The sequence below is a fragment of the Sesamum indicum genome, linkage group LG1 (assembly GCF_026168435.1).
Source record: "Sesamum indicum cultivar Baizhima isolate 11 linkage group LG1, ASM2616843v1, whole genome shotgun sequence".
Classification (NCBI taxonomy): Eukaryota; Viridiplantae; Streptophyta; class Magnoliopsida; order Lamiales; family Pedaliaceae; genus Sesamum; species Sesamum indicum.
This window is the reverse complement of record NC_142657.1, coordinates 21,222,643-21,244,821: the sequence shown is the minus strand read 5'-3', so window position 1 is coordinate 21,244,821 and position 22,179 is coordinate 21,222,643. Positions and strand designations below refer to the sequence as shown.

At 33.5% G+C, this 22,179-nt stretch overlaps 2 protein-coding genes across 8 annotated transcripts; both read left to right on the top strand.

The window, feature by feature from the left end:
- The first annotated feature begins 314 nt into the window (after nucleotides 1–314).
- On the top strand, nucleotides 315–6,586 carry LOC148789526 (dol-P-Man:Man(7)GlcNAc(2)-PP-Dol alpha-1,6-mannosyltransferase-like). Of its 3 annotated transcripts, none has more exons than XR_016067418.1 (7): nucleotides 315–458; nucleotides 547–636; nucleotides 1,162–1,203; nucleotides 1,304–1,349; nucleotides 2,335–2,421; nucleotides 3,304–3,383; nucleotides 6,276–6,586. XR_016067418.1 is itself a non-coding variant. In XM_088885146.1 (7 exons), exons 2-7 carry the CDS (start codon nucleotides 595–597, stop codon nucleotides 6,310–6,312), a joined length of 315 nt encoding a protein of 104 aa, XP_088741272.1. In that variant the 5' UTR covers nucleotides 315–458; nucleotides 547–594; the 3' UTR covers nucleotides 6,313–6,586. The 3 variants fall into 3 exon arrangements, 1 of the variants encoding a protein (XP_088741272.1); XM_088885146.1 differs by having other exon boundaries at nucleotides 3,323–3,383; XR_016067419.1 differs by lacking the exon at nucleotides 3,304–3,383 and having other exon boundaries at nucleotides 316–458.
- A 5,699-nt stretch (nucleotides 6,587–12,285) lies between these two features.
- On the top strand, nucleotides 12,286–18,554 carry LOC148789525 (dol-P-Man:Man(7)GlcNAc(2)-PP-Dol alpha-1,6-mannosyltransferase-like). Of its 5 annotated transcripts, none has more exons than XR_016067436.1 (7): nucleotides 12,286–12,427; nucleotides 12,516–12,605; nucleotides 13,131–13,172; nucleotides 13,273–13,318; nucleotides 14,304–14,390; nucleotides 15,272–15,351; nucleotides 18,244–18,554. XR_016067436.1 is itself a non-coding variant. In XM_088885183.1 (7 exons), the coding sequence occupies exons 2-7, from the start codon at nucleotides 12,564–12,566 to the stop codon at nucleotides 18,278–18,280; spliced, it is 315 nt and encodes a 104-aa protein (XP_088741309.1). In that variant the 5' UTR covers nucleotides 12,286–12,427; nucleotides 12,516–12,563; the 3' UTR covers nucleotides 18,281–18,554. The 5 variants fall into 5 exon arrangements, 2 of the variants coding, with proteins under 2 accessions (XP_088741309.1, XP_088741312.1); XM_088885183.1 differs by having other exon boundaries at nucleotides 15,291–15,351; XM_088885186.1 differs by lacking the exons at nucleotides 15,272–15,351; nucleotides 18,244–18,554 and adding an exon at nucleotides 14,510–14,709.
- Nucleotides 18,555–22,179: the final 3,625 nt, after the last annotated feature.

Below are 22,179 nucleotides of genomic sequence, written 5' to 3'. Positions count from 1 at the left end.
GTTTTATACCATAAAAAAGAAAATATGTCTCTCCTTTTTAAGGCCAATAATGATATTTAGTTTCTCATGGTGACATACAATTATATTAATATCGATTCAAAAGTTTCCCAATGAATTCTTCATATTATATCTTTGTTGTTTTACTTTCAAAGTTTGTTTATTTTTTTTACGGGCCAATCACAAACAGTGGTTAAAGTGTCTATTTTTAGATTTGAGAGGGGTAGTGTGTCATATAAATATAACTGAAGGGGGACAATGCTAATTTGAAGAGTTGAAGGGGCTAAACGTAATTTAAATACGGTAACTTTGCGATACGATTTGAATTAACCGGATAAGTTGGGGGCGATTGTTAAAAGCGTGTTCCACTCATGAGTCATGCCATCTTCACCACCATATTCTGGATTCGCACTCCGTAGCGACGAGAATGGCTCTCAATTCCAAATTCATGCAACTTTACGGTACGACGATTCAGAGCAACCTTAATCACGTTTCAGTTCTGGCTGTTTACTTAAATTGCTAATGAATTTGCTTGCGAATGGTTTGCAGTAAGGTTATGATCTGTTGTTGGGTTCGATCGCCGCTTTTTATGTGTTCATGGCACCTTACACAAAGGTCGGAGAAAGCTTCAATGTTCAGGTGCGATGTAATTCGCGGATATTTGTTTTTATTTCAGGGTTCTTGGGGTTTTGGGTTTTTCAACGCTTCTTTTCTTGGAAATATCTTCTTGATTTTCTTTTCGGGATTTTCAGAATTTTTGTTTTTTCAAGAATATGTTCGATGAAATATTTGGTTGAACCTGTTCTCGGGTTTTCAGGATTTTGGGTTTTGGTTTACTTTTTTCTTGGAAATATTTGGATTTCTTCTATTTTTTTGGTCTTGATGAAAACTGAGAAATGGCCAAGAATCTTAAAGTTGTTATGTAATTCGCGGATTATTTGTTTTTATTTTTGGGGTTTTGGGTTTTTCAAAACTTCTTTTCTTGATCTCTTATCGGATCAACAATGTGTTCGGTCAAATATTTGTTTGATTTTTGTTTTCGGGTTTTTGAGGATTTTGGGTTTCTTTACTTTTTTCTCGGATATAAGTGGTTTCTTTTATTTGTTTGGTCTTGATGAAAATTGAGGACCAAGAATCTTAAAGATGTGTGCTTCTATCGTTTAGGCAATGCACGACATATTACATCATCGGCATCAGATAGAGAAGGTAAAACTAGATCTTTTGCTTGGTTACAAAAATTTACTGTTTTGGTGGAGTATTCTATTAATTTTTGTTTGTCTGTGTTTGTTTTTGTGGGCCATGTCAGTATGATCACTTGGAATTTCCTGGAGTTGTTCCTCGTACATTTATAGGTATGGTTTCTTATACTAGTACTCCAATGGTAACATGCATTGTTCCTGATTAGATGTAGTGTGAAGGTGCTCCATCAGTTGCTTGCTTAGTAAATTCTGTTTGATTAGATACTCATAGCTATATACTGTAGAAACTTCAAGACTTTGATTACGCCAGGCATCTCGCCCATTTACTGTTGTTAATGTTGAGTTCATAGCTCAGCTGGGGAACGTTCGTGGGGAATCCTTTGGATTTCTATACATGAGTTTCATGGAAAAACACCGGAATTACGAGAAGCTACATACCGTAATGAATTTCATCACAGTGATAGAAATTAGGTTTAGACGGCACACAATTTGCTGCGACTTTCTGAACCATAGGCAACTCCTAGATGGTAGCACTACTTAAGACTCTCTTGAGCCACTTATCCACCCAAAAATTCTACCCATCATTTTAGACAGTAATTCTGATATACCCTCTGCTATCAAGACAGTGGAACACTCACTAGGACATAGTGAATATTTGACTTGCAAATATAATCCCTTCAAGCAAATGGCTGTCCTTTCCCCTCTATTGTGTCGTTGGTTTCAAAATTCCTTTATCTATTAGATTTTTAAAAAATGCGTTTGCGTGTAATGACTTTCTCTTAGGTTCCTTTATCTATTTGACTTTTTAACAAATGCATTTGTGTGTAAATGACTTTCTCTTATCTTGTGCGGTGTAGTTTCTGGCCCATACCAGTTCTAGCGTTTGGTTCAGACTCAAATTGACTATAATTTAATGTTCCCCCTCAGGATCTGGGCCCTGTCAATTGGAGATCTAGAAGGGGGGGCTCCTCAAGATTCTTGAAATTGATCACTGCAATGTTTTACTTTTTGCCGCTTCTTGCATAGAAGTTCCTGGTTATGAGGAAGCCTAACCTTCGTATTTAGAAATAATATAGGGACGTGAGTGTCACCCAGTGAGGTTATGATTCTTCTAGCATAACAACTACTTTTTGTACAGGTGCCCTGTTCGTATCAATTTTAGCCTCTCCATTTGTCCTAGCAGCAAGTTTATTACACTTGCCAAAAATATACAGCCTTTACGCAGGTAATACCTTATCCTGTGGCATGTGCCTTTATTTATGTTTTATTTAATTGATACTACACTTCTTTGCCAAGATATTACCTGGGAACATGAGATGTTATTATTCTCCTTTTTCTTTATAGGTTTGTGCATTGCGACATGTTGTATGTATTTTTTTTTTTGAATCTTTCAGATCTTTGTAGATTCACTTATGGTGTATACTGAAGTACTTTAGTTCCAATGACCGTTTAGAAAAAGACAATGTCTTTGTAGGTGCTTATTTTCACTCTGAATTGTGCTTGTATATGCACCTGATTCATTTACTTTTTCCAATGGACCTTTGGGTGACTGGCGAGGGATTTACTTTATGCAAACATAACCTGTTGGAAGAATGTGGGCATGCTAATATTGGGTCATAAAGGTAGAAACTGGTTTCACAAAGCATTCCGCTTTTAATGTGGAGCCGTAGAGGCATAATACCATTTGATTGAATTTTGCACATGTGATAGAATACTGGATTTATCTTCTGTTTACTCAGGAAACATATAGGAAAAGTTTCTAATCTGAAGACAATCGATTTTAGTAATTATCACGAGTGAACGGTTGAAGAATTATGTGGCTGATTGGGTTATTCTGTTGTATACTATATTCACTGAATTGATTATTTATGATACTTCACTTAATTCATGGTAACTCTATACTAACCAATTGGATAGTTCACATTGAGAAATCTTTAACTCACGTTTTTGGCTTGCTTTTGCTTTGTCTCGACAACTTTAGAGTTTTTAAAATCTCTATTTTCTATCAGTTTTGTGGATGTGATGACCTCCTTTTCTTTTGAATTTATTATATTTATAGCTATGAAATGATTTTGTGGTCGGAAAATGTCGGTTATTTCACCTATAGGTGATCATGGTTAATGCAGCCCCCTTTCTATGGGTTTCATTGTCATGCCACTCTTGGTCCTTATTGAAATCTTTGGAAAGGTACGTAGGTAACGTAATCTGCGATCTATTTTAGGAGCAGTAAGTAATGTATATGCTTTTCCTAGTATTATCTTTGATACCAATCAATTTCACCTATGTGGGTCTTGATGCATGAATGTGATTCTCTTAAATCTAAGTGCCATCCCTCCACTCTCTGTTTCTTCTATTTGAGCTTTACTTTAAGAGATCTTAACTCGACTGTGATGAAGCTTCGTAAACCAATTGCTAGTCCCCTAGTTGATGAACCCACGGAATTATTTTTGTGATGTGCATCCGAAAAGGTTTCTTCCTTATGCAGTATCTGTTGCTTATGCCTTTCAAAGAATGCCTGAATGATTTATCGATGTTCTTTTCTTCCGTGTGTTAGTTTTTTCATAATTCTGTTGCTTATGCCTTTCAAAGAATGCCTGAACTGTACTATAGAGGCTATTTCTTTGCGCCCAACGCATGTAGCATACAATTATAAAAGGGTTTCACCTTACTTGGTATATCATTTTCTAGTAATACATGTGACATGCATTTATTTGGTTCTTCACGTGAAGCATTAGTTAGCATATAACATCCAATGTATTTGATTATGCAAGTCAAGCATATAAGTAAGTATAGGTAGGTGATCTATAATCGTTTATTGAAACACAGAGGGGCTAGAATATATTGGTTGGCAAGTTATGTGCGAACTAAATGGCTTCGTTTCATTAAGCATAGTGCTGGAAACAAAAGGCTTAATTCGGATTTAAACACTCAACTGAAACACACGTTGGTTGCTAAAAGTATGCATTTTGACGACATTCTAGAACCTAATGGTAGTTGTATCTTCATCTTCCTCTCTTCATGTTTCTAACGAAAGGTAACCAGTGCCTAATTCATTCTTCTCTCCTGATTTTTTCCCCATATTTTTAAATCGAGAAAGGTTGAAACTATTGTTTTTACACTTTGTAAACTATAAAACTCGAGTTTACTGCACTAATTTCTGTGGAAATCCCTCACTGTCACCATTTTGATTTGGAAATAATGGGATCATTGAATTTTGAGGTTGCTAAAAAATGTGGAGGATGCAAGCATTGGGTTGGGACTTAAATTGGAGAACAAACCTCCTCTCTCTTTGTGGACTTATTCCTTATTCATTTATTGAGTTGGGTTTTCTTCATGTGGTGGTTTCGAAATTTTTTGTTGTTATACATTTATTATCCTTGTGTGATTTTACAGAAACCACATTCGTTTATGTTATTAACATCATCATCTTTGCAGGTGTATCATAGAAAAATATGTTGGAAAGTTTATATTATACAACAACGAATTATTTGATTTGTGAACCTTGAAAATAAAATGCTATATGCTAAAATGTTGAATGGTTGTCTAGATGCCAAATTTAAATTTCTCTTCCAAGATGTGTAATTTTTTGTAAATATTTGTAATTTCAAATTTTGTTAAATGATTTTTAAGGAACACAAACTTTTGGTAACTTAATAAATATTAAAATGGAGAACTTTTTTCCTTTTTATTATTAAAATAGAGAACTTTTTTATTTTTATTATTAAAATGGAGAACTTTTTTTCTTTTTATTTATATTACCCACAATTTATAGTTTTCTTTTTTACTCAAAGATTTGTTCTCTCATACCAAATGTTTTTTTGTTACCCAATGAAGTTTTCAAAATCGGTATGAAGTGTGTACTAATTTCTCTTCAAAGAAAACGAAGTATAAATGGACAAAGTTTGGAATGTATTTAATCATTATTCATCTACTTGCTTTTTGAAAATGCATGAAATGTCGTAATTTTTCACTTCCTGATAAATGTGTTAAACTTTTTATTTTTGTAACTAATAATTGATTTAAAATATTTTTTTTAGTTGTTTGAAAAACTTAAGATGCACGTCGTTTCCTATTTTTGGAAAAATGGATTGATGTAAAATATATTTTTTGGTTTTCAAAGAAGTGCATAATTAATTTTCTTGTGATAAATGATAACAAAAGACTTGTATTATTAATGCTTGTACTTGTCAAGATGTTGAAAAAGCTTTTTAAGATACGTAGTCACAGGTATTATGAAAATAATAAATATACTTGGCATCTAGACAAATATTCATCAATTTAGTATGTGCTATTTTATTTTCTAAGTTCACAAGTGAATTAATTTGTTTTTGTATAATAACAATATTACAATAAATTTTGTTGTGATGCACCTACGACGTCCAGATGTCAATAATGTGAACAAATATGGTGGTTTTGTAAAATTTGTACAAGAATCATAAATGTTTTGACAAACAAAAAGTTTTGAGGCAGCAACATGGGAACCTAACACAATTTATGAATCAAGAATAAATCAACAAAAATAGTGGAGGATGATCTCCCGTGTAGGCCTCAACTCTAATGTCTCCCGCATCCAGCACATTTAAAGTTGTCTCAAAATTCATAATCCTATGTATTCCAAATGAGAATGGTGAGAATGTGAAGGTTCAGTTGAAATTAGTCACACATCGAGTTCTTGTAGCGTACAAAGAAAAATCCAATGGTTTTGTCATTTCTTAAATTTTAAATATGGGGAAAAAATTTGTAGAGGGAATGATAGGGACAACGGTTGCTTTTTTGTTAGAAAATGACAATGGGGAAGAGAGAGATACAGTACTTTGGTTCTAGATGATGTTAAAATGCATTTTTTTAAGCAATCAAAGTGAAGCAGTTTTAGTTGAGTGTTTAAATCCCTATTTCGACCTTTAGTTTTCCGTACTACTCTTAGTGAGACGATGTTATTTAGATAAGCATAGAACTGAAAAACCAAATATAGACTCTAGCGCCCTGAGGTTTAATAAACGAGTATGGATAGACCATAGATTCTATGCTACAATTGCGTTGTGTATTACTCATAAAGACTCGTCCTTTTGTTTTCTTCAGGTTGACATTAGAGCAAAGGAAGCATGGTTTAAGCTAATATCGGTCATCGACTGATGCAGTCGAAGTGGCGTATCATACGACACCATTGAAGTTGATATCAACAAAAGTGTTCGCCCGACGAACCTATCTTGCACTTGTTTCATAGCGACGAACCTGTTTCAGATTATCTTCCGAATATGCCTAATGGGTTTTAGAAGATTTTTTTTTAAATGTAAATTAGCACTCGTTGTTTGTAGAATTTCAGCATTCTTTATATGATATGAAAGATTGTACTTGTATACCTAAAGCAATAAAGACTGTTATTCGTTTTATGTCCAAAGAAGTAAAATTTCTAACTTTCGTACATTTTCTTATTTCTACCAACTAGTAAAATGTGCATTGTTGTCAAGCATAATTTTTTTTAGAAATATTTAATTTATACTGAATGGCAATAACAGAAAATTTAATAAAATTGAGAAATAATTTTACTTTTTACAAGGTATGAATATAAATAACATTATAGATAATACATAAGTTTTTAATTGTACGATTTATATATGTTTCACAATATGGAATGTTAAAAAAACTTGTTTAGTTTATTCGTTCTGAAGTACCATCAGCATTGGGGCATGGACAAATTCGAGATTCGAAAAATACATCTTTAATGCTTTCTTTGTTTTATATATCTTATTTAATGTGAATTAAAAGTAAAGAAATTTGTAGTAGAATCATACGAGTTCCTTTTTCATCTATATGTTTGTCAATTCTACCTAGCACACGTCTGTACTGGACGCATATTGATGTGTCAAGTTTGTAAAATACATTTTCAATATTCTAATTATTTTATTTATATATTTTGTTAATCTATTTTCACAAAGAGTAAGAAACTAGAGAAAATTGTAGTAAAAAATATAAGCTTTTTAAATCTCTCTTTTCAACAACACTATCTCTCGAAAAATACATCTTTAGCATTGTACTTTTGTGACAATACGAATTTTTTATTCTTTGTTTAGCACTATCCTTACAACACCCTGTATCACCCTCTAATGGTACTCAACTGTATCCCCCCCTAAATATTTTACTTAAAGTAAACCCTAATTTATATATATAAATATGCACATAATACAATTCTTGTTGAATATACATACGTAATCTCATCTTTACAACAAACATAGTTAACTTCTCATCTGCAAGATTATAAATATATATATATATATATATTCGCATAAAACACCACAAAATGAAACTATTACAATTAGTTCACACGTCATCTACGTTCTTAATTTGTATTTATATATTCTCAAAATGTGAATTCTATTTTACTGACGGGTGAGGAAAAAAAACTACGTATTGTCAGTAGACCTCATAAAATAGTATATCTATTGAGCTGCAGAATCTGCAAAAATATGTTGAATCATATAGTTAGCTAAGGCAATAGAAATAATGAGAGCACCATTATAGGCTTAATGAACTCTCTGAGTATTAGTAAGTCCAAAGTGGATTGTGGGATCCCTTGCTGGTCGCTTTATGGTCAATCTCCTTTATCATTTGAGCAGCAAGATGATGTGCACGCCTAGATTTCATAGGAGTCCCATCAGTAGGTCTTCGACTATCATGTAGATCACCTCTTTGGCAGTTGCATTTTCGTGTTTTGCTCCTTAGTAGGAGTCTTATCCTTATGGCGCTCGGCACTGCCTCCTAGAGGGATCAACAAGTTGATCCTCGTGTCTACGGGAATATTTATGGCTTGAGCATTTCTCTTGTACTTCACAATGCTAATTTTTGTAGACACACACCCTTAGGTAACCAGCTTGGATGAACCTTTCTATCTCCTATCTCAGTTGGCGACATCTATTCCTATCATGTTTGTACTCACCATGGTATTTGAAAAGTGTTTAGATGTGGGAAGCTGTGGTCCTTCCTCTACACCCTTGGACCACTACAAAATAGGGTGTTTGTTTATGGCCATCAACATCCATGCTGAGCTAGTAATAAGTGGGGTGAAATTCTCGATGCTGGGACGATGGGATTCAACTATCCTCGTGCTTCCCTTCTATTTCGGAGAGAAGAGGTGGCTTCATAATCCCATCTTTTATCGTGGATGTGCTTAGCAAGGAGTGTGGTGCCATTATAAGCAAGTTGGTGCTAGGGCGTCTTGAGGTGAGCAAGCAGCTCTTCCGCCATAATATATGCATTGAAGAGAATACGCGCTCCAATAGCGGGACCTCCTTCCTTACCCGTTGGCAGAGTTCCACCACTTCTATCTTGAGAGAATGCTAGATTTATGGAGGTTCTTGATTGGCACTCTCCTTGCAAACGAGATCAACTAGTGTAGTTTCATCCCGTTGGAGTTGGCATGTCGGTTCTTCGATTTCCTTAAGTGTTGAGCCTCTCCTGGTGAAAAGATTGTATTGGTCCCTTGGCTTGGGAGCCCCGAAGGGCTGAGTTGACGGTCTTGCGATGAATTGGAAAAGTTGTTAGAGGAAGAACGGGTTGGTTGTAGCAGGCAAGGCTGTCGGATCAAGAGTGAGAGCAGGGGTGTTGATATCCCTTAGTGTTTGTTTTGGAAGTGGAACTACAAAACCTACTGTAGCAAGGAGAGGAGTGTTTCCTTAAAAATAGCCATTATCACATCCATTTTCTAAGTTGGATATTTCTTACATCTCTAGCTCAAATCTCCCACAAATTGCGCCAATAATGTGTACCAAGATCTTACACATCACCATGGTTGAAGGATCTTCACTGAAAATGAGGACTAACCTACAAACAGTTCTAATTCTTACGTCAAAAATTGATTTACTGAAAAGATAATTGAAAATTTGAAATAACGTAAGAGTAATAATGAAATAGTTGAAACGACTTGACAAAGTATCAATTTAAAGTGGGAATAATGTTGGAGAGAAAAATAGGGCGAGAAGCTTGCTGAAAATCAAGAGAAAATACTGATTGCGTGAATAATACTTGATACCCTCATGAATGCACAATGACCTTTATTTATAGGCCGATGAAGAGCAAATTTAGAAGTTTTAGCAACTTGTGATACATCGTTAGAAAGCTGCATGGTTAGATTACTAACAAAAAAAGAACACATTGCTATTTGGACTTATCTTTAAGAAGTTATGACTATTTGAATGAGTCATGTCAGTCAAGCCTACTTATGCAAATTTCATTTTACCTGCTGATGCCAAGTCAGCCACCATCACTCTAGGAGTTTGTTGAAAATTTTTTGGCATGATATGTCTTATGGTGTTAGAAATACGTATAACTTGTCATCTCTAATATCTGGCGAGTTATCCTATTGGATTTGGCTTATTAACTTGCCATGTTAGTATAATAGATGGGCTATGGGTATGATACCTTGCTCATGGGCCATTTGGACTAGGCCTGTTGGACCGATTATTTGCATTAAGTCTACTAGTTGAAAAGAAAAGACTATGATGCGATATAAAAAAACTATGATATATGAAAAAAGCTATGATGCGAAATGAGATTGATGGCCCTTCGTAACATGTCAAGGGAATTTACTAAAACATTATATAATAAATGGTGAAATTAAGTTGGTGCAGAAGAAAAATACATCACCTTCTGGTAAATAGATTAGGAAAAGAGGAGTATTGTCTTGTGATGAGTTGGTTGTGATATGTGATAAAGTTGATTATGTTGAGATTAAATTAACTGTATTATATATATGTTGTTCATTTTGTTTTGTCCGGACTATATTTGATGTAAGATAGCGCCAGTTATTTGTTTATTGAGTTGCAAGCTAATTCATCTGCTAACATTTTTTCAGATATAAATTTTAACCAGCGAGGGCTAAGTCCAAACCTTGAATTTTAGTCAGGTCGAGCTATTATGTAGTTTTCTTCATAGTCAATAGTAAAAATGAAAATCACGTTATTGGAGTGTATAAAGTCAAAAAATATGGGTGATGCGCAAACTAATTATAAAAACATTATTTTGTTATATTTTATATGCGTATATATAATCTTGTGAATGGAGAGTCAATTGCGCTTGTGGTGATGGTGGGATTACCTGTGTGTGTGGGTATATATATATATACTCCGTAGGGATTGCATTATGTGCACAATTACATATATAATTAAGTATGATATTTAGGGGAGATATATTCATAGTCTTTTAGAGGGTGCTACAATAGTGGCATGATGACATATACTTCATTCTTTAGTTTATATACTTAAAAAAAAGGTAAGTAAATCCAAGGGCAATAAATTTTTATATGAATTAAAATTTTACAAGTATAATTGTAAAAACACTTGGTTTATAATTTAATTTTATTAAAATTTTAAAATATAATATTTTTGTGCCTTGGCACCGATACTAACCGGTTCAAAGCCGAAACTGCAATTTTTGAGTTAGAACCGATTGATTTTAGTTATCGAAGTATTTTAATAATACAAATATACTAAAATAAACACTATTTATAATAAAAAAAAAAAAACCAGATTAGTTAAAATATATTCAATTAACCTGGGGAAAAATAATTATCTTATCAATATATTAAATATTAAAATAGATTTAGGGTTAAGCTAAAAATGTAAAATTATATCTTTCTCCAAATAAGTTTTAAAATTACACTTACGCTTCTCCAAAAATTCATTGCTTACATCTGAATCCATTTTTGTTAGGTTTGAACAAAAAATATCGACGTTAGCAAAAAATTTACATAAATTTTAAAATTTATTGCGCATTTAACATTCTTATATAAATAATTTTGTACTTATAAGAAAGAAAATATAATATTTTTAACCGCACTCCCCACACACACACACACACACATATATATATATATATTATCTTTATCCCTTTCAAAATATAAAAATGTACATAAAAATATTACATGATGGACAAAATTAAAATTTTATGTAGTTTTTTTTGTTAGCTTCAGATTTTCAGCTTTTTTCGTCAAAACCCTAATAAAAAGTTGTTAGGTGCGAGGAAAGAAATTTTGAAGGGAACATAAGCATAAGTTTAAAACTTCTACGAGTTAAAGTTTAATGTCGTATTTTCAGATGACGTCTATGTATAATTAACCTATAAATTTAATATAAATTTTTAATATTCTAATAGCAAAAGTTATTCATTTATGAACATGATTTACATTCTAAAATTAAGTGGTTTTTTGTTTTAATTTACGCCAATAAATTCTTTATTTTACTCTATTTTAGTAAGATTTTTTTTCTTTATTTTATCAAAAAATATTTAGCATAATTTAGATTTTGATTTCCTATGATATCAGTTCTCCCACCATACCCCAACCCCCACCCCACCGCCAACGGTGGAGTCAACACTACTTCCAATGCTTCTCCATAAATAAATATATAAATACTAGGTCATAGGAGGAAGAACATAACCACGTTAACTCAGAAGATCAGCCCTCCCCCCGCCCCAAGAACCCAATTCTCGAACACATTCTCCTCCTCCGATTCAATGAGAAAGATTAGCTATTTTGGCAACATGTTGCATATTATTAATATGGGTGAATATCAATTTAGCCGCAGTGATATTGAAAATGAGCATATTACCCTCCTATAAAAAAAATATAGCAATTTACTTTCCCTCACTTTTTAAATGAAGTAATTTACCTCCTTATACAGTGAGGTAAATTGCTTCATTTTAAAAAATATAGGGATGTAATTGTTGTATTTTAACAAATATAGGGATGTAAATCGCTATTTAGTTTTTCATAAGGGGATAGTTTTATACCATAAAAAAGAAAATATGTCTCTCCTTTTTAAGGCCAATAATGATATTTAGTTTCTCATGGTGACATACAATTATATTAATATCGATTCAAAAGTTTCCCAATGAATTCTTCATATTATATCTTTGTTGTTTTACTTTCAAAGTTTGTTTATTTTTTTTACGGGCCATTCACAAACAGTGGTTAAAGTGTCTATTTTTAGATTTGAGAGGGGTAGTGTGTCATATAAATATAACTGAAGGGGGACAATGCTAATTTGAAGAGTTGAAGGGGCTAAACGTAATTTAAATACGGTAACTTTGCGGTACGATTTGAATTAACCGGATAAGTTGGGGGCGATTGTTAAAAGCGTGTTCCACTCATGAGTCATGCCATCTTCACCACCATATTCTGGAATCGCACTCCGTAGCGACGAGAATGGCTCTCAATTCCAAATTCATGCAACTTTATGGTACGACGATTCAGAGCAACCTTAATCACGTTTCAGTTCTGGCTGTTTACTTAAATTGCTAATGAATTTGCTTGCGAATGGTTTGCAGTAAGGTTATGATCTGTTGTTGGGTTCGATCGCCGCTTTTTATGTGTTCATGGCACCTTACACAAAGGTCGGAGAAAGCTTCAATGTTCAGGTGCGATGTAATTCGCGGATATTTGTTTTTATTTCAGGGTTCTTGGGGTTTTGGGTTTTTCAACGCTTCTTTTCTTGGAAATATCTTCTTGATTTTCTTTTCGGGATTTTCAGAATTTTTGTTTTTTCAAGAATATGTTCGATGAAATATTTGGTTGAACCTGTTCTCGGGTTTTCAGGATTTTGGGTTTTGGTTTACTTTTTTCTTGGAAATATTTGGATTTCTTCTATTTTTTTGGTCTTGATGAAAACTGAGAAATGGCCAAGAATCTTAAAGTTGTTATGTAATTCGCGGATTATTTATTTTTATTTTTGGGGTTTTGGGTTTTTCAAAACTTCTTTTCTTGATCTCTTATCCGATCAACAATGTGTTCGGTCAAATATTTGTTTGATTTTTGTTTTCGGGTTTTTGAGGATTTTGGGTTTCTTTACTTTTTTCTCGGATATAAGTGGTTTCTTTTATTTGTTTGGTCTTGATGAAAATTGAGGACCAAGAATCTTAAAGATGTGTGCTTCTATCGTTTAGGCAATGCACGACATATTATATCATCGGCATCAGATAGAGAAGGTAAAACTAGATCTTTTGCTTGGTTACAAAAATTTACTGTTTTGGTGGAGTATTCTATTAATTTTTGTTTGTCTGTGTTTGTTTTTGTGGGCCATGTCAGTATGATCACTTGGAATTTCCTGGAGTTGTTCCTCGTACATTTATAGGTATGGTTTCTTATACTAGTACTCCAATGGTAACATGCATTGTTCCTGATTAGATGTAGTGTGAAGGTGCTCCATCAGTTGCTTGCTTAGTAAATTCTGTTTGATTAGATACTCATAGCTATATACTGTAGAAACTTCAAGACTTTGATTACGCCAGGCATCTCGCCCATTTACTGTTGTTAATGTTGAGTTCATAGCTCAGCTGGGGAACGTTCGTGGGGAATCCTTTGGATTTCTATACATGAGTTTCATGGAAAAACACCGGAATTACGAGAAGCTACATACCGTAATGAATTTCATCACAGTGATAGAAATTAGGTTTAGACGGCACACAATTTGCTGCGACTTTCTGAACCATAGGCAACTCCTAGATGGTAGCACTACTTAAGACTCTCTTGAGCCACTTATCCACCCAAAAATTCTACCCATCATTTTAGACAGTAATTCTGATATACCCTCTGCTATCAAGACAGTGGAACACTCACTAGGACATAGTGAATATTTGACTTGCAAATATAATCCCTTCAAGCAAATGGCTGTCCTTTCCCCTCTATTGTGTCGTTGGTTTCAAAATTCCTTTATCTATTAGATTTCTAAAAAATGCGTTTGCGTGTAATGACTTTCTCTTAGGTTCCTTTATCTATTTGACTTTTTAACAAATGCATTTGTGTTTAAATGACTTTCTCTTATCTTGTGCGGTGTAGTTTCTGGCCCATACCAGTTCTAGCGTTTGGTTCAGACTCAAATTGACTATAATTTAATGTTCCCCCTCAGGATCTGGGCCCTGTCAATTGGAGATCTAGAAGGGGGGGCTCCTCAAGATTCTTGAAATTGATCACTGCAATGTTTTACTTTTTGCCGCTTCTTGCATAGAAGTTCCTGGTTATGAGGAAGCCTAACCTTCGTATTTAGAAATAATATAGGGACGTGAGTGTCACCCAGTGAGGTTATGATTCTTCTAGCATAACAATTACTTTTTGTACAGGTGCCCTGTTCGTATCAATTTTAGCCTCTCCATTTGTCCTAGCAGCAAGTTTATTACACTTGCCAAAAATATACAGCCTTTACGCAGGTAATACCTTATCCTGTGGCATGTGCCTTTCTTTATGTTTTATTTAATTGATACTACACTTCTTTGCCAAGATATTACCTGGGAACATGAGATGTTATTATTCTCCTTTTTCTTTATAGGTTTGCGCATTGCGACATGTTGTATGTATTTTTCTTTTGTATCTTTCAGATCTTTGTAGATTCACTTATGGTGTATACTGAAGTACTTTAGTTCCAATGACCGTTTAGAAAAAGACAATGTCTTTGTAGGTGCTTATTTTCACTCTGAATTGTGCTTGTATATGCACCTGATTCATTTACTTTTTCCAATGGACCTTTGGGTGACTGGCGAGGGATTTACTTTATGCAAACATAACCTGTTGGAAGAATGTGGGCATGCTAATATTGGGTCATAAAGGTAGAAACTGGTTTCACAAAGCATTCCGCTTTTAATGTGGAGCCGTAGAGGCATAATACCATTTGATTGAATTTTGCACATGTGATAGAATACTGGATTTATCTTCTGTTTACTCAGGAAACATATAGGAAAAGTTTCTAATCTGAAGACAATCGATTTTAGTAATTATCACGAGTGAACGGTTGAAGAATTATGTGGCTGATTGGGTTATTCTGTTGTATACTATATTCACTGAATTGATTATTTATGATACTTCACTTAATTCATGGTAACTCTATACTAACCAATTGGATAGTTCACATTGAGAAATCTTTAACTCACGTTTTTGGCTTGCTTTTGTTTTGTCTCGACAACTTTAGAGTTTTTAAAATCTCTATTTTCTATCAGTTTTGTGGATGTGATGACCTCCTTTTCTTTTGAATTTATTATATTTATAGCTATGAAATGATTTTGTGGTCGGAAAATGTCGGTTATTTCGCCTATAGGTGATCATGGTTAATGCAGCCCCCTTTCTATGGGTTTCATTGTCATGCCACTCTTGGTCCTTATTGAAATCTTTGGAAAGGTACGTAGGTAACGTAATCTGCGATCTATTTTAGGAGCAGTAAGTAATGTATATGCTTTTCCTAGTATTATCTTTGATACCAATCAATTTCACCTATGTGGGTCTTGATGCATGAATGTGATTCTCTTAAATCTAAGTGCCATCCCTCCACTCTCTGTTTCTTCTATTTGAGCTTTACTTTAAGAGATCTTAACTCGACTGTGATGAAGCTTCGTAAACCAATTGCTAGTCCCCTAGTTGATGAACCCACGGAATTATTTTTGTGATGTGCATCCGAAAAGGTTTCTTCCTTATGCAGTATCTGTTGCTTATGCCTTTCAAAGAATGCCTGAATGATTTATCGATGTTCTTTTCTTCCGTGTGTTAGTTTTTTCATAATTCTGTTGCTTATGCCTTTCAAAGAATGCCTGAACTGTACTATAGAGGCTATTTCTTTGCGCCCAACGCATGTAGCATACAATTATAAAAGGGTTTCACCTTACTTGGTATATCATTTTCTAGTAATACATGTGACATGCATTTATTTGGTTCTTCACGTGAAGCATTAGTTAGCATATAACATCCAATGTATTTGATTATGCAAGTCAAGCATATAAGTAAGTATAGGTAGGTGATCTATAATCGTTTATTGAAACACAGAGGGGCTAGAATATATTGGTTGGCAAGTTATGTGCGAACTAAATGGCTTCGTTTCATTAAGCATAGTGCTGGAAACAAAAGGCTTAATTCGGATTTAAACACTCAACTGAAACACACGTTGGTTGCTAAAAGTATGCATTTTGACGACATTCTAGAACCTAATGGTAGTTGTATCTTCATCTTCCTCTCTTCATGTTTCTAACGAAAGGTAACCAGTGCCTAATTCATTCTTCTCTCCTGATTTTTTCCCCATATTTTTAAATCGAGAAAGGTTGAAACTATTGATTTTACACTTTGTAAACTACAAAACTCGAGTTTACTGCACTAATTTCTGTGGAAATCCCTCACTGTCACCATTTTGATTTGGAAATAATGGGATCATTGAATTTTGAGGTTGCTAAAAAATGTGGAGGATGCAAGCATTGGGTTGGGACTTAAATTGGAGAACAAACCTCCTCTCTCTTTGTGGACTTATTCCTTATTCATTTATTGAGTTGGGTTTTCTTCATGTGGTGGTTTCGAAATTTTTTGTTGTTATACATTTATTATCCTTGTGTGATTTTACAGAAACCACATTCGTTTATGTTATTAACATCATCATCTTTGCAGGTGTATCATAGAAAAATATGTTGGAAAGTTTATATTATACAACAACGAATTATTTGATTTGTGAACCTTGAAAATAAAATGCTATATGCTAAAATGTTGAATGGTTGTCTAGATGCCAAATTTAAATTTCTCTTCCAAGATGTGTAATTTTTTGTAAATATTTGTAATTTCAAATTTTGTTAAATGATTTTTAAGGAACACAAACTTTTGGTAACTTAATAAATATTAAAATGGAGAACTTTTTTCCTTTTTATTATTAAAATAGAGAACTTTTTTATTTTTATTATTAAAATGGAGAACTTTTTTTCTTTTTATTTATATTACCCACAATTTATAGTTTTCTTTTTTACTCAAAGATTTGTTCTCTCATACCAAATGTTTTTTTGTTACCCAATGAAGTTTTCAAAATCGGTATGAAGTGTGTACTAATTTCTCTTCAAAGAAAACGAAGTATAAATGGACCAAGTTTGGAATGTATTTAATCATTATTCATCTACTTGCTTTTTGAAAATGCATGAAATGTCGTAATTTTTCACTTCCTGATAAATGTGTTAAACTTTTTATTTTTGTAACTAATAATTGATTTAAAATATTTTTTTTAGTTGTTTGAAAAACTTAAGATGCACGTCGTTTCCTATTTTTGGAAAAATGGATTGATGTAAAATATATTTTTTGGTTTTCAAAGAAGTGCATAATTAATTTTCTTGTGATAAATGATAACAAAAGACTTGTATTATTAATGCTTGTACTTGTCAAGATGTTGAAAAAGCTTTTTAAGATACGTAGTCACAGGTATTATGAAAATAATAAATATACTTGGCATCTAGACAAATATTCATCAATTTAGTATGTGCTATTTTATTTTCTAAGTTCACAAGTGAATTAATTTGTTTTTGTATAATAACAATATTCCAATAAATTTTGTTGTGATGCACCTACAAAGTCTAGATGTCAATAATGTGAACAAATATGGTGGTTTTGTAAAATTTGTACAAGAATCATAAATGTTTTGACAAACAAAAAGTTTTGAGGCAGCAACATGGGAACCTAACACAATTTATGAATCAAGAATAAATCAAGCAAAATAGTGGAGGATGATCTCCCGTGTAGGCCTCAACTCTAGTGTCTCCCGCATCCAGCACATTTAAAGTTGTCTCAAAATTCGTAATCCTATGTATTCCAAATGAGAATGGTGAGAATGTGAAGGTTCAGTAGAAATTAGTCACACATCGAGTTCTTGTAGCGTACAAAGAAAAATCCAATGGTTTTGTCATTTCTTGAATTTTAAATATGGGGAAAAAATTTGTAGAGGGAATGATAGGGACAACGGTTGCTTTTTTGTTAGAAAATGACAATGGGGAAGAGAGAGATACAGTACTTTGGTTCTAGATGATGTTAAAATGCATTTTTTTAAGCAATCAAAGTGAAGCAATTTTAGTTGAGTGTTTAAATCCCTATTTCGACCTTTAGTTTTCCGTACTACTCTTAGTAAGACGATGCTATTTAGATAAGCATAGAACTGAAAAACCAAATATAGACTCTAGCGCCCTGAGGTTTAATAAACGAGTATGGATAGACCATAGATTCTATGCTACAATTGCGTTGTGTATTACTCATAAAGACTCGTCCTTTTGTTTTCTTCAGGTTGACATTAGAGCAAAGGAAGCATGGTTTAAGCTAATATCGGTCATCGACTGATGCAGTCGAAGTGGCGTATCATACGACACCATTGAAGTTGATATCAACAAAAGTGTTCGCCCGACGAATCTATCTTGCACTTGTTTCATAGCGACGAACCTGTTTCAGATTATCTTCCGAATATGCCTAATGGGTTTTAGAAGATTTTTTTTTAAATGTAAATTAGCACTCGTTGTTTGTAGAATTTCAGCATTCTTTATATGATATGAAAGATTGTACTTGTATACCTAAAGCAATAAAGACTGTTATTCGTTTTATGTCCAAAGAAGTAAAATTTCTAACTTTCGTACATTTTCTTATTTCTACCAACTAGTAAAATGTGCATTGTTGTCAAGCATAATTTTTTTTAGAAATATTTAATTTATACTGAATGGCAATAACAGAAAATTTAATAAAATTGAGAAATAATTTTACTTTTTACAAGGTATGAATATAAATAACATTATAGATAATACATAAGTTTTTAATTGTACGATTTATATATGTTTCACAATATGGAATGTTAAAAAAACTTGTTTAGTTTATTCGTTCTGAAGTACCATCAGCATTGGGGCATGGACAAATTCGAGATTCGAAAAATACATCTTTAATGCTTTCTTTGTTTTATATATCTTATTTAAGTCCAAAGTGGATTGTGGATCCCTTGCTGGTCGCTTTATGGTCAATCTCCTTTATCATTTGAGCAGCAAGATGATGTGCACGCCTAGATTTCATAGGAGTCCCATCAGTAGGTCTTCGACTATCATGTAGATCACCTCTTTGGCAGTTGCATTTTCGTGTTTTGCTCCTTAGTAGGAGTCTTATCCTTATGGCGCTCGGCACTGCCTCCTAGAGGGATCAACAAGTTGATCCTCGTGTCTACAGGAATATTTATGGCTTGAGCATTTCTCTTGTAGTTCACAATGCTAATTTTTGTAGACGCAGACCCTTAGGTAACCAGCTTGGATGAACCTTTCTATCTCCTATCTCAGTTGGCGACATCTATTCGTATCATGTTTGTACTCACTATGGTATTTGAAAAGTATTTAGATGTGGGAAGCTGTGGTCCTTCCTCTACACCCTTGGACCACTACAAAATAGGGTGTTTGTTTATGGCCATCAGCATCCATGCTGAGCTAGTAATAAGTGGGGTGAAATTCTCGATGCTGGGACGATGGGATTCAACTATCCTCGTGCTTCCCTTCTATTTCGGAGAGAAGAGGTGGCTTCATAATCCCATCTTTTATCGTGGATGTGCTTAGCAAGGAGTGTGGTGCCATTATAAGCAAGTTGGTGCTAGGGCGTCTTAAGGTGAGCAAGCAGCTCTTCCGCCATAATATCTGCATTGAAGAGAATACGCGCTCCAATAGCGGGACCTCCTTCCTCACCCGTTGGCAGAGTTCCACCACTTCTGTCTTGAGAAAATGCTAGATTTATGGAGGTTCTTGATTGGCACTCTCCTTGCAAACGAGATCAACTAGTGTAGTTTCGTCCCGTTGGAGTTGGCATGTCGGTTCTTCGATTTCCTTAAGTGTTGAGCCTCTCCTGGTGAGAAGATTGTATTGGTCCCTTGGCTTGGGAGCCCCGAAGGGCTGAGTTGACGGTCTTGCGATGAACTGGAAAAGTTGTTAGAGGAAGAACGGGTTGGTTGTAGCAGGCAAGGCTGTCGGATCAAGAGTGAGAGCAGGGGTGTTGATATCCCTTAGTGTTTGTTTTGGAAGTGGAACTACAAAACCTACTGTAGCAAGGAGAGGAGTGTTTCCTTAAAAAAAGCCATTATCACATCCATTTTCTAAGTTGGATATTTCTTACATCTCTAGCTCAAATCTCCCACAAATTGCGCCAATAATGTGTACCAAGATCTTACACATCACCATGGTTGAAGGATCTTCACTGAAAATGAGGACTAACCTACAAGCGGTTCTGATTCTTACGTCAAAAATTGATTTACTGAAAAGATAATTGAAAATTTGAAATAACGTAAGAGTAATAATGAAATAGTTGAAACGACTTGACAAAGTATCAATTTAAAGTGGGAATAATGTTGGAGAGAAAAATAGGGCGAGAAGCTTGCTGAAAATAAAGAGAAAAGACTGATTGCGTGAATAATACTTGATACCCTCATGAATGCACAATGACCTTTATTTATAGGCCGATGAAGAGCAAATTTAGAAGTTTTAGCAACTTGTGATACATCGTTAGAAAGCTGCATGGTTAGATTACTAACAAAAAAAGAACACATTGCTATTTGGACTTATTTTTAAGAAGTTATGACTATTTGAATGAGTCATGTCAGTCAAGCCTACTTATGCAAATTTCATTTTACCTGCTGATGCCAAGTCAGCCACCATCACTCTAGGAGTTTGTTGAAAATTTTTTGGCATGATATGTCTTATGGTGTTAGAAATACGTATAACTTGTCATCTTTAATATCTGGCGAGTTATCCTATTGGATTTGGCTTATTAACCTGCCATGTTAGTATAATAGATGGGCTATGGGTATGATACCTTGCTCATAGGCCATTTGGACTAGGCCTGTTGGACCGATTATTTGCATTAAGTCTACTAGTTGAAAAGAAAAGACTATGATGCGATATAAAAAAACTATGATATATGAAAAAAGCTATGATGCGAAATGAGATTGATGGCCCTTCGTAACATGTCAAGGGAATTTACTAAAACATTATATAATAAATGGTGAAATTAAGTTGGTGGAGAAGAAAAATACATCACCTTCTGGTAAATAGATTAGGAAAAGAGGAGTATTGTCTTGTGATGAGTTGGTTGTGATATGTGATAAAGTTGATTATGTTGAGATTAAATTAACTGTATTATATATATGTTGTTCATTTTGTTTTGTCCGGACTATATTTGATGTAAGATAGCGCCAGTTATTTGTTTATTGAGTTGCAAGCTAATTCATCTGCTAACATTTTTTCAGATATAAATTTTAACCAGCGAGGGCTAAGTCCAAACCTTGCATTTTAGTCAGGTCGAGCTATTATGTAGTTTTCTTCATAGTCAATAGTAAAAATGAAAATCACGTTATTGGAGTGTATAAAGTCATAAAATATGGGTGATGTGCAAACTAATTATAAAAACATTATTTTGTTATATTTTATATGTGTATATATAATCTTGTGAATGGAGAGTCAATTGCGCTTGTGGTGATGGTGGGATTACCTGTGTGTGTGGGTATATATATATATACTCCGTAGGGATTGCATTATGTGCACAGTTACATATATAATTAAGTATGATATTTAGGGGAGATATATTCATAGTCTTTTAGAGGGTGCTATAATAGTGGCATGATGACATATACTTCATTCTTTAGTTTATATACTTAAAAAAAAGGTAAGTAAATCCAAGGGCAATAAATTTTTATATAAATTAAAATTTTACAAGTATAATTGTAAAAACACTTGGTTTATAATTTAATTTTATTAATATTTTAAAATATAATATTTTTGTGCCTTGGCACCGATACTAACCGGTTCAAAGCCGAAACTGCAATTTTTGAGTTAGAACCGATTGATTTTAGTTATCGAAGTATTTTAATAATACAAATATACTAAAATAAACACTATTTATAATAAAAATAAAAAAAAAACCAGATTAGTTAAAATATATTCAATTAACCTGGGGAAAAATAATTATCTTATCAATATATTAAATATTAAAATAGATTTAGGGTTAAGCTAAAAATGTAAAATTATATCTTTCTCCAAATAAGTTTTAAAATTACACTTACGCTTCTCCAAAAATTCATTGCTTACATCTGAATCCATTTTTGTTAGGTTTGAACAAAAAATATCGACGTTAGCAAAAAATTTACATAAATTTTAAAATTTATTGCGCATTTAACATTCTTATATAAATAATTTTGTACTTATAAGAAAG

Excerpts from the sequence above, each read along its gene's own strand:
- LOC148789526 (XM_088885146.1), top strand. The coding sequence starts at position 595 with ATGGCACCTTACACAAAGGTCGGAGAAAGCTTCAATGTTCAG. Across the intron at positions 1,204-1,303 it reads ATCGGCATCAGATAGAGAAG|TATGATCACTTGGAATTTCC; the intron begins GTAAAACTAGAT and ends GGGCCATGTCAG. Across the intron at positions 3,384-6,275 it reads TTATTGAAATCTTTGGAAAG|GTTGACATTAGAGCAAAGGA; the intron begins GTACGTAGGTAA and ends TGTTTTCTTCAG.
- LOC148789525 (XM_088885183.1), top strand. The coding sequence starts at position 12,564 with ATGGCACCTTACACAAAGGTCGGAGAAAGCTTCAATGTTCAG. Across the intron at positions 12,606-13,130 it reads GAGAAAGCTTCAATGTTCAG|GCAATGCACGACATATTATA; the intron begins GTGCGATGTAAT and ends TCTATCGTTTAG. Across the intron at positions 15,352-18,243 it reads TTATTGAAATCTTTGGAAAG|GTTGACATTAGAGCAAAGGA; the intron begins GTACGTAGGTAA and ends TGTTTTCTTCAG.